We start from the raw sequence: 11,826 nt of genomic DNA on the forward strand, positions 1-11,826 counted from the left end.
ATATGCTCCCTAAAAGATTAATGAAAACTGAACTTCATCAATAATAATGTAGTTTTACATACTAGTAATAAGCCTCGACACACTGATAACTTAAAGAAACTGTTGAGTAGATGGAAGGAACCAAGCTTACCAGTTTATTTGCTTGTTGTAATGGATAAAGATGCAAACAGCAGCTGTGGCAGTCTGTAGGGACCGCTCAGTGGGTAGACTTAAAGAAACCACTATTCCATTTAGGCAATGATTGTATTGCTGTTAACTGTGTTTCTGTTAACTTTATAGAAGTTATGACCTTAAAAGCTTGTTTCTGTTATTTTAGTGGCATTCATTTTCAACTGGCTTGGATTCTGCTTATCCTTCTGTATCACCAACACCATAGCTGGACGGTATGGTGCTATCTGTGGATTTGGCCTTTCTCTGATCAAATGGATCCTTATTGTTAGGGTAAGCATCCTAATAATGTCTACCTAAAATGTATTGTTCATTGCAGTGTTTGCTTCATGCACACACATTCCATCCAGTAAAGACAAACACTTTTTATTTTGGCATTCTTTAACCGTGCAGATTTGTTATACCTGTATGTGCCCTAACTGTATGTGAAAGATTGTTAGTTTGAAATAAGAAAATGCTTCCATCTTTGGTATCTGTGTCCTCACTTTGAGTTATTTAAACGTTCTCAACATTTACTTGGTTTCCTCATAAGTTGATAAAAACTGCCTCATGGGATTATTTCTGAGGATAGAAAGCAAAGTACCTTGCCCAGTTACCTATAGCATGCAGTATATGTATATATGTTTTGAACACATAGTATACAGATGTGTGTCTATACATATAGTATGCAGAAATACAATATATATGTTTTGAACAAATCATACTTTCTGCTCTTGTGATGTAGTAAAAGTTTAAGGCTAACTAAAACCCACAAAGGTTTCTGTTTAATAAGTTATGAATTTAAATATCTTCTAAGGTGGTTTTTACTATGCCTTTTTGTTCTTAGTTAAGGTTGGTGAAAGAGGTATTCAACGTCACTAAGAATAATGTAGAGTTTGCCAATGACTATTTAAAAGTATATTCAAATCGGACACTGAGAACTCTGACATTTAGAGATGTAACAAGAAATGACTATTAGAAAATCCTATTTCAAATAATAACTAAATACTTCCTCTCTCCTCAAAGCTTTGGGAGCTCAAAAGTAAAGGCTGTCAGAACTTGCTCTTGCTGAGTATGGTGGACACCACAGCCCCTACTTATGATGTTGAGGAAGGAAGGTTTTGAGGCCAGCTTGGGCTCTATTGTAATACCCAATCTCAAAATTAGAAACAGAAAAAGAGAAAGGAGAAAGCTTATTGACAAACATTTATCCCTTACACCACATGTTCTTCCTAAGCCTTTCTTAATTTTCTCTTCCCTGAAATGACTGTCAGGGTGGCATTTTGGGGACAACATGTTCTTTTCTCATTTGTGTCTCAACAACATCTCTTGTCATGAGATAGTTTTCTGTACAAATTTTTGTTCTCAGGCACACAATCAGTTTGCTTCTTTCTTACCTTTGCCTTGGAAGGTTTCTTTTGAACGTCTTCACAAATATTTCTTCCTGGCTTTGTTAGCTTTCTCTTATTTTGTGTGTGTGTGTGTGTGTGTGTGTGTGTGCGCGCGCGCGCGTGTGCATGTGCATGCATACTCTTCTGTGTGTTTGTCTGTGTGCAAAACATCTTCTGAGAGTCTGTTCTTTCCTTCCACCATGTGGGTTTAGGGTCCAACCTCAGATCATTGAACTTAGTGACAAGTGTCTTTACCTAATGAGCCATTTCTGCAGTCTCTCCTCTGGGTTTTTAAAGGATAGACCTAGAAGAATGGTCATGGGTGACTTTATTCACTGTTGTGTCAACAGTGAGAAGCTATCTGCTCGCCTCTGTAGAGACTGTGGAACCTAGGTGAATGCAGCCTAACAAAGAGGCAGTTAAAGTCTCATGCAATTCAGAACCTCAGACACATGGGACAGGCACAAAAGCACATTCCAAGAACAATTCTGTGTCTTTGAAGAAACTGAGGTCATAAGACTTTAGTTTTCTTACAAGCACTCAGAATTCCCATCACATGAATCCATTCTTGGACTGTGTTATAACAGCTGTCCACAGAATTTTAAATGATGTAACTATTAAAGTATGTAAATTATACAAATAGAATTTACTTAAACATTGCTTTCTGGTTGAAAGTGCTGAATCTTCCGAAGTTTATAGTAGAATCATAAGTCTGAAATGTTCACTTCTTTAAATGTGCCAAATGCTTAGATAATGCATCTGCTTCATTAATTTAGTAAAAGTAGGCATTGTACAAATATTAATACTCTGAATGATATATTATTATTTTTGAATTTGTTTATAGCTTCCCGGGGTTTTGATTCTTTTAACAACTCCTGTACTGTTACATATCAAATTATAGGTTTTGAATGTTCATCTGTTGACTCTTGGTTGGGATCTATAGACTAGTTTCTTATAAGGTGATTAACGTTTGAACCATTATGAGAACTGTCCTCTGGTAGTTTTTTGTTCTAATTTTACTTTAAAAGATATCCAGTGGGTTTCACAAAGACAAAGCTGCAATCCTGCCCTTGCAGATTTTCCTGGTAGAGACACTGGAAAGAGTTGGAGCTAAGTGTGTCTAGACTTAGCTGCATTGCCAACAGAGCTGTTGTTATTCAGATGGAGTGTCTCTTTTAAATCATGGAACACAGAAAACCATTCAAAAACTATTTTTTTCAATTTTCCTAAAGTTGGTAATTTATTAGGGTCATTCTTTATATACAAGAAGAAGTCAACCCATTATATATAGCCTGTACCTTGAGGGCGTTAGAGCCCCATTCTCTCATGGGAGTTTCTGGGTATCACTTATTGGGTGTCATATGCAGAACGTTGAAAGTATATTGTTTTGGCTCTTTACCTTCATATTTCTTACAACTTCTAAAACCCTTATGACATTTTTTTTTCTTGATTAAAAAGTAATTTTTCAGTTGTCAGATTCTTTTTTCATTGTGTATCTTGTCAGTGTGGTAGGTGTGGCCCTTGCATTTTCAGTGCTTTTCAAAGGACCATGACATCCAGATCTTCAGAATGTCCAAAACTCCAAGCTTAGAACTTAGATAAATAGGTATTTATTAATTTACAATTATTCCAAAAAAGGTGCTCCAGTAATTAAAAAAAATGGTTTGATAATCTCCATTTATATACTTCCCAAGTTGTGATACCATGGAAATTTGTATTTTTATTATTACTAAAGTTGTAGAATTTTAAGCTTTTATAGAAATTACCAACAAATAGTTGGAAATACTTTTAATTAATTTCAGATACAGGCATCAATCTGCATTTAACAAAATTATTTTTAGGTAGGTAAGATTCAGTTTGAGACGAGTAGAAAGAGATAAAATTAAAACAATTTTTTTTAAGTTAGACTAGGTTATCTGAAATAGTTAAAAGAATTTTGAGGTAATTTAAGATACAAAACATACATAATTTAAGGTACATAAGCTACTTGTATAAGGAAAAATTATCCATAATAGGTTAAGATAAACCTTTTAAATTCCATGAAGTACAATGTCTGTTCAAGAGAAGATACCTGTGTCTTGTGCTACGAGGCCCTGTTAACTTCCCACCTCACATAGAATAGAAGACCAGCAAACATGGCTAGTAATAGCAATTGTTGAAATGCCACTTCAGGGCTCATTTAGCTATTCTCAGCTCACTATTGGGAGCTGAATGCCAGCCATCTAGTTTGAAAATGTAAAGTCTCTAATGAGTTGGGGGTCTTTATGTGTCTAGTATTTGGGCAGTGATTAACACTAGGGGGTGTACAGAAGGTCAAAGCGCTTCTTTCTAGAGGTCAGCACACATCCCTGTCTGCGAAGATTAAACTGATGTGTCTTTTGTGCTGATATCCAGAGCAGCAGGTTGCTGTGGCACATGTGGAATGGTAGTTGTAGCTTTGAGACTGTAAGAAATCGACGTGACCTTTTCAATGAAGAAAACGTTTAGTTCCAGTTGTAATCTTTGGGCATTTATTCTCCTGCAGGCAGTGTGGAGGTTCTGTTCATAGAGATTTTATGTGTTTGCAATTGTATAAGAGCGTCTTCCCCAGATACATATGTATACCATTAAGTATTATTCCTGTGCTTTCCTTTCATGCTGCTTTTATTTGTCCTTTTTAAGCATTAAAGATTATTTGAGATAAAGTATTCTGAAACTTAAAGTAATCTGAATGTCCAAATTTAATAATATAAATATGGTTAACATATTTATGTTCACTCCCTAGTTTTCCGACTATTTTACTGGCTATTTCAATGGACAGTATTGGCTTTGGTGGATATTTCTTGTACTTGGTAAGTTTTTCTTAATGTAGTTCAGCTTAAATAATCTTACTTTATTACTCAGCTAACGTATTTCTAAGATCATAAAGTACAGATAAGTTGTTACCAGTTGTGCAGAAATAAGGTGTCTGGTGTGGAATCCTTGCACTCTCTCCTCTCAGCTCCCAGCTCTCTGGAGTGCCCCTCCTCGAGGGCATCACTTGGAGATGGCACTCCTAGGCGGTGTCTCCTAGGTCACCTCAGAGAACTAGAGGCTGAGTGGCAGTTAAGTCCTGCAGAGCTGGACAGTTTCAACCTAATTCACATATTGTTATCTTTAGTAATTATCTTAGGAAACACACGTGCATAATTTTAATGATATTATGTGAGTAGGAGGGTTTGAGCAGTCAATACCTTCTCTTATTTTTGGATCATGGAAACATTCTTTGTGCTTTTGAAATGTGCCCTTTATTAATCATTAATCTGCCAGTGCAGGGAAAGGCTTCATGCCCAGTGATCACAGCACTTTGGTTTAGTTGTCTTTTTGTAAGGCATGTTTTTTTGTTATGTTGGTGAAATTTATGACTTTTCAATAATACATGGTAATTAAGTTAATTTTAACATCATATTATACTTTTGACCCATACAATCAGACATTTAAGTCCTGATTGTTAATTCATATTTTAATTCTTTTAGATTACAGTAGGTGGCAGTCTTCCTTTAGGTTTTTAGACATAGTATTGAACCTTTATGGACTTTTTGGAAAACAAATTGTTGGTGGCCAGGTAAGGTCATTAAATTCTTTCTGTATTATTATAGTGAAATTATTTTAATGTTGCAACTATGTTGGGGATCATATTTATATAATGGTTAAGGTAGGTTTATATATTGTTAATTCTGTCCTAACCTCCCGAATTTTTTGCTCTTTGTTGAGTCTTTTACCTAAAAGTGGGGGGAGAAACTATCAGTTCTATTAAGTATTTATCATAAAAGTGACTGTGTTTGCTTATTGTGTGCATTAAGAAATGAGTGAACTTAGAGAGAGATAACGATGGGACAGAGTGCGGGTGACAGTCTCAGTTCCCATCAGAGCCAGGGTCTCAGATTTAGTTACAGACTTCATTAGCACTAATGCTGCCGTCTCCTACTTAAAACAAGCAGGATACAAGTAGAATGCTAAGACTAGTAGTCACTGAGTGGGTTCTGGAAATGAATGGCTTATTTTAGAAAACGCAGGAATAGAACAACTATGTTAAAGAACTAGTAGCTTCATAGACAAAGGAAGGGATCTCACAACTAAATTTTATCTGTTATTTTTCAATAGTGCTTTTTGTATTCGAAAAAGACAAAACAAACAAACAAACAAAAAACCCAATGTTTTTGTTTTTGGCCCGCATTTGGAAGGGAGTGAGGGGAGAGTAGAGAGGGAGTCACAAATGGAGAGAGTTGAGTGTGAGAGCAGACAGGACTCGGTTTAGTTGAAACTTCATGCCTCCGTTTCCTTACCATGTATATGTTCTTCCTTCTCTCTAGTCTGTTACACATGTGCCCCTCTGCAGTGCTCTGATTACTGCCTGAGAATTGGGTAAAATTTTTTTTGGACTTGATTTCAAATGAATAAGCACTTTTCTTCCTTCCTAGTGAAGGCGGTCACATGCATCTATGCCTTCTGCTTTTGTTTCTCCCCACTGCTTCTGGTCACAAATTTACTAGTTAGTGCTTTCCAGAAAACGGTATATGTGAATATTCAGAGGCTCATATGAATAATGTTAATGCTTCTACACAATCTAATACATTCTGTATCTGAAACTCAGAAGCATTTCACAAACATTTTTAGTGAAGTAAGTGGGTAATATATAAAGTAACATTCTGATTAGTGAGCCTCCTCAGCTGTCTGATCCCAGAGAAATCACTGCAGTGACTTGTCTCAGTTTCTATTGTTAGACTCATACGAGTTAAAAATAAAAACTTAAAAATATGCCCGTTTTTGTGTGCAGGTTTCACGAGTTTAGGCACTTTATATTGTGAGAAGACAGGTTTGTCTTTTATCTGTACTCATTTTGTCTGGGAACTTTAAAAATAGACATCCTCATTTGTTCAGTAGTTACCGTCATCAGAAAGGTTCATAAAAGGAAAGACTAAAGGGTAAACTGTGTCTCAACACTACACCTTCCCAACAAGATTCTTTACTTTTAAATTTTCTGTTTTTATTTTGTATAAAGCTTTGTTTTGCTTGGTCTTTGGTTTTTCTTTTAAATTTGGTTTTGATTGGGTGGCGGTTGCAAGGGGAGAGGGCAGATGCGAGGAATTGGGGAGATGAGTGGAACCAGAATGAAAGCTGTGTGAAGCGTTAGTCAGCGCAGTCTTAGTAAAAACCAGGGAGGTTTCAACGACTTCCTCTCTTATTCCTCAGTCCTAAAGGGGTGAGGTCTTGTCTACCCTGCCTTATCCCTTCTTGTCTCCACGTCCCGAGTGCTGGGATTAACGACATGAGCCACCACCACCCAGCTTCTATGGTTAACTAATGGCTAGCTCCACTCTCTGATCTCTAGGCAAGCTTTGTTTGTCAGAACACAAACAAAATATCACACAATATATGTGAAAACCACAAAGAATCAATAAGTTTTTGTCTTTTTTTTTTAAAGTTAGATTTCTAGGACTGGACTTATTTAAAATGCATTAACTTTGCTACTTAGCATGATCATTGCTTGTATATTTCTATGTGACTTTGGATTTTTATAGCTTACCCTGCTTTAATTTTGTTATAATTATGATTAAGAAATTGAAAGAGTTGGAAGAATGTCAATAAAATGTTATTATATTTTATCACGATGGAGTTATCATTGTAGTTTAAGATACAATATAGAATAAATAGGATTCTGCAAATTTACTTCCTTGAGCAGAAGAAATCATGTTTATAATTGTCTATTGTCTGTGTGCCCCCCTTATGTTAAGAACATACTTGTTATTTCAATCTTCCTAGGCCTCCTCCTTTTCTTCAGAGGGTTTGTTAATTACTTAAAAGTCAGAAACATGTCTGAAAGTATGGCGGCTGCGCATAGAACAAGGTACTTCTTCTTACTGTAGAGGTAAGAAATGTTAATATGATCTTGGTTTATTCACATTATAGGGTCATATTTTCCAGATACATGCTAAATATTTAATATGCACTCATTTTATTTAATGTATTTAGTATGCTTTATGCTGGTTGCTATGCACTTAATAGTTTATTGAAATTTAATAAGTTGCATGACGCTCTTAGATAACTTAGATAAAAATTTTGAATTGAATTTTATTAATTTAAATTTTAAAATGCAAAATTATAAATGAAAACTCTATTTCATATTTTCTATATTTTGTGGTGTTATGATCAGGCCCAGTACTTCACACATGGATCAAGCAAGCATGTTAACCTTTGCCCTTGGTCTTTTGAGACAGGCTTTTTCTATGTAGTCCTGGCTTGCTTTAAACTTGGGCTGCTCCTAAGTGCTACAGTTCAGGTGTGAACCTCTGTGCCCAGAGAAACTTAAATCCTCCTTTCTCAACTTCCTTTAATGCTTTGCCACAGGTGCTCTTGAAGTAACTAGCAATGTAACACTTGAAGGCTTTGAAAAGAGTAATTTTTATAACAACATACAAAGAAAGGATGGCTATTCTGCAAATGTAGTACAAGGTTTATGCAGATATCTGGTAGAAAACAAACAAACAAACAAGCAAAAACCCAGAATGACCCCAGATTTGTGATTGAAAAGCACTTTGTTACAAAGGAAAAAAAAAAAGAAATGAGCAGAGAGAACTTGATAGTTACTCAGAGTTTGCAGAAGTGGTGTGTGAAGTCAGCATTTAGTTATTATACAGCCAAGAGGTTTCTTCAGATAAAGAGACCTTATATGTTTACTCAGCTCTCTGTATCCATGTGCTTCAACCATGTGGGTTGAAGACAGTTGAAAAGAAGAACTGCATCCATGAGCTGGAGAGATGGCTCAGAGGTTAAGAGCACTGGCTGCTTTTCCAGAGGTCCTGAGTTCAATTCCTAGCAACCACATGGTGGCTCACGGCCATCTAAATGAGATCTGGTGCCCTCTTCAGGCCTGCAGGCATGTATACATTCATACATACATAAATAAATCTTAAAAAAAAAGAACTGCATTCGCACTGAACATGCACATTTTGCTCCTGTCGTTGTCCCAGCAGTCCAGTGTGTTGAACTGCATTAAATACTGCGCATGAGTGGAGGAGACACACAGGAGAGGATGCACATGTGTTTGCCTATATGCCATTCCATTTTATTTATTGATCTTGAGCATCGGAGGAGCTTGAAATTGGAGGGAGGTCCTGACACCAACACATTGTAGTTACTGAGGGAGGATTTTACTCCTTGTAAGGAAACTGTGTAGTTTATGATTTGATTATTTACATTTATAGCTTTTGTTACTTATTATAAGTGCTCAACCCTTCCATGAAGATAGGCAACTAAGGAATGCTGAGATTGAGAGAAGTAGTCTTCCTCGTGGATGAACCCCTAGTTGGCTATCCAGAACCAAGTGGTCAGCCTTGAAATTGTGCATACTGGTAACACTAAATGGGTTGAGCAGGTTATATTCATATCTAACAGGGACAGAAAAAGAGGCCTGATTTCTAGAGGGACTTAGGTGAGAGGAACTGGAGAAAGGAAAAGAAAGGAGGAAATGATTCAATTATATTTTAATTAAAAAGATAAAAAGAATATACCATTATTTTTGCTGAAGACTATACATGTAAATATAATGTGTATATAAAGGTTATTTCTGGATTATATTAAAATATTAGTCTAAGTGTTCCTTAAGATCCCCTATTCCCATAAGATACTAAATTTTCTTTTTAATCGTTAAAATATCTGTGTGAATAGTGGCACCAAGGATTTGGTAGTATTAACAATGAGATAAAAGGCAAAAAAATATTGCTAACTTGAACACTGTTCTCTGAGTAGTGTGATTATTTTGTGATTTTTAAAGAGTCAGCTATAATGTAAATATTGTAGACTCCGTGAAGGTCCTCACAGCTGTCTGTAGCTCCAGTTCAAGAGAATCTGACATCATTATACCAATGCACATGAAATAAAGTTAAATAAAGTTTTTAAAAAAATTTTAAAAAAAAGAAAAAAAATATTAAGACATTTGGTTATCTTTATCCAAAGACTGTGATATACTTAAAAGAAATGCAGCTATAAAATGTGTGTTTACTGTGCTATGATTACAACAAGTATAGCGCAATACATTTTGAGTGCCTTTTTCTTTGTCTCCAGACTGCTTCAAGCCAACATTCCTTCCTCGTACCAATGTGAAATGTCCACGTCATCTGTAAACCACAGCTTTGCTAGTATAGAAAACTACTGAGAGCAGGAGAAGACGATGAGAGGTGGAGCTTCGAACTTAAATGACAGGGTGGTTTATGCTTAAAAGCCATTTCTGCTCATTCTTTAATTGTCTGTACTTCATTTATTTTGCACATTTGCATATGTGCCTATTTAAAAGATACGCATATACTTGAAAGAACCTGCAAAGTTGTTGCAGCAAAGTCCAGTCACACTTGGTTAATCAGTGTTTGATAAAATTGGAAGAGTTGAGTGGTAAACACTTCTAGCATGTAAATGCTTCTGACTTGACCGTTAGCGTAATAAAAATTACATTATTAATCTTGTCAAATGCTTTAGTTTCTGGCTTAGATTCATCTGGTAATTCCAAACATGAAATATTCTTTGCTATAGATGATGTTTATTAAAACTTGCAGTGTGATTATTAGAAAAGATTTGTCAGATTGAGTATGATATTATTTAGGAAAACTGTAAATAACCATACATAAGTTGCTTTTTACGTTCTTTTCTTAGAATTATGTCTAGGGTTCTTTTCATTAATTTTAAATTAAGTCAACTAAATATATAGAAATAAACTTTCTTAAAGATAGAATGGTTTCAGATGAACGCTAAGAAGATGTGAGTATACCAAATGCCCTTTAAAGAAAAAGAAGCTAAGAGGCAATAGTAGTTTTAGGGATTTTCAAACAAGAGTCTTAGGTTTGAGGATTACTCACCTTAGCAATTCTTACAAGAAGAGATGCATTAGATCTTATATTTATTTACATCTAAGACAATTTTAAAAATTGATTTATCAAATATATCCTCATTTGCATTTGTCTTTTAAAAAGCCAATAAAAGTATCTTTCAGTATTACTGTAATCATTTTTCTTTAAATGCTTAATTTGTTAAACTTAGCAAATAAAATCTTGTTCTGTTAATAGCGCCTTGCTTAATAATTCTAATTTGTAAAAACATAAGCTGAAGTGAGATAACGGAAAATACATATTTTGATTTTATGGAAATGTATCTGTGCAATATAGGGGTACTGAGTGTGTGGTGAGTGAGTGTGACCATTACTCTGACTGGAACCTGCTTTTACCTCCATAGCTATAATGCATGGCATCTTACAAATCGCTGTCTTATGTGGTTTTCATTTTTATCTTAGCTTTTGAACAACAGCAGCAAAGATGATAGAAATTACATTACTGCTTACATGTGAAGATTGTCATTTAATATAGCTACAAAGAACAAACAAAATTGATTGCTAGACACTGACTAAAAGGTACATCTAAGTATTCATGGCCATTATTCCAGTTTTAAGGAAAAATAAAATTTATTATGTTTTATTACCACTTTTGTATTTCTTGTATTTTATGATTTTTTTCATTGTTTTTGGTAAATAAAACATAAGTTTTGTTTGCTAATTGAGCCTCCTAAATTGTTTCCCTAATTCACTTTATTTCTCTCCTTCGTAGAATTTTTGTTGTTGGTTGAGTTCATGTGCTCCACCCTTTGGAGTAAAGTCCTAGCATGGGGAAGGAGAACAGGGCTGAGCTTAGTTGCCTGAGTGGGAGCCTGCACTGGGTAACACAGAGAACTCACTCTGGGGTTCTGTCGTCTCTGCGTGTCCTGTAGCTTTAAGTTATAAGGAAGCTCAGCTACCAAACAGCAATCCATTACAATTTCATTTTTGTTTTTATAGTATCCATATTTTGCTTTTGCATGTGTTTGTGCCATTTTTGATCCAACATTAGAACATCACATTTTTATTTTGATTTCTCCCCTAAATATGTAAGTTCAAATGTATATTACATAATCCTCTATAATTTTACTAGTTCCATGGTAGACATAAATCTCATCATCCAAGCAGGATTGCCGAAGTGTGATTTAAAACCTTAGTATTTCTTTTCAGATAAGTGGACTCCCACACATGTCCTGTCACTGCCTCTGAGCTTGGACAGCTGTCCTGTTTTGAAGGACTCCTGGCCACATTTACATGATGCCTTAAAGACAGAAAGTCAAGACCCACAGCATCTAAACCATTTTGAGTGAATGTGAACCAGAGCTTGGATGTTAATATAAAAGTATCTTAAGTGATTTTTATTGTATTTGAATAAGCTTGTTATGGACTGAATAATCCATTTAGATGTAGATA

General features: G+C 35.3%; 1 protein-coding gene across 1 annotated transcript in view; it reads left to right on the top strand.

Annotated features, from left to right (window-relative positions):
- The window catches only part of Ndfip2 (Nedd4 family interacting protein 2), a 41,984-nt gene extending 30,964 nt beyond the window's left edge, over positions 1 to 11,020 (top strand). The window contains exons 5-8 of the mRNA XM_048421872.2: positions 317 to 441; positions 4,303 to 4,369; positions 7,320 to 7,425; positions 9,621 to 11,020. Coding sequence (XP_048277829.2) covers positions 317 to 441; positions 4,303 to 4,369; positions 7,320 to 7,423 — 296 coding nt within the window. The 3' untranslated portion in view covers positions 7,424 to 7,425; positions 9,621 to 11,020. The remainder of the gene's footprint in view (positions 1 to 316; positions 442 to 4,302; positions 4,370 to 7,319; positions 7,426 to 9,620) is intronic.
- The last annotated feature ends 806 nt before the right edge of the window (positions 11,021 to 11,826 follow it).

This window comes from Myodes glareolus, chromosome 12 (genome assembly GCF_982192425.1).
Source record: "Myodes glareolus chromosome 12, mMyoGla1.1, whole genome shotgun sequence".
NCBI lineage: Eukaryota > Metazoa > Chordata > Mammalia > Rodentia > Cricetidae > Myodes > Myodes glareolus.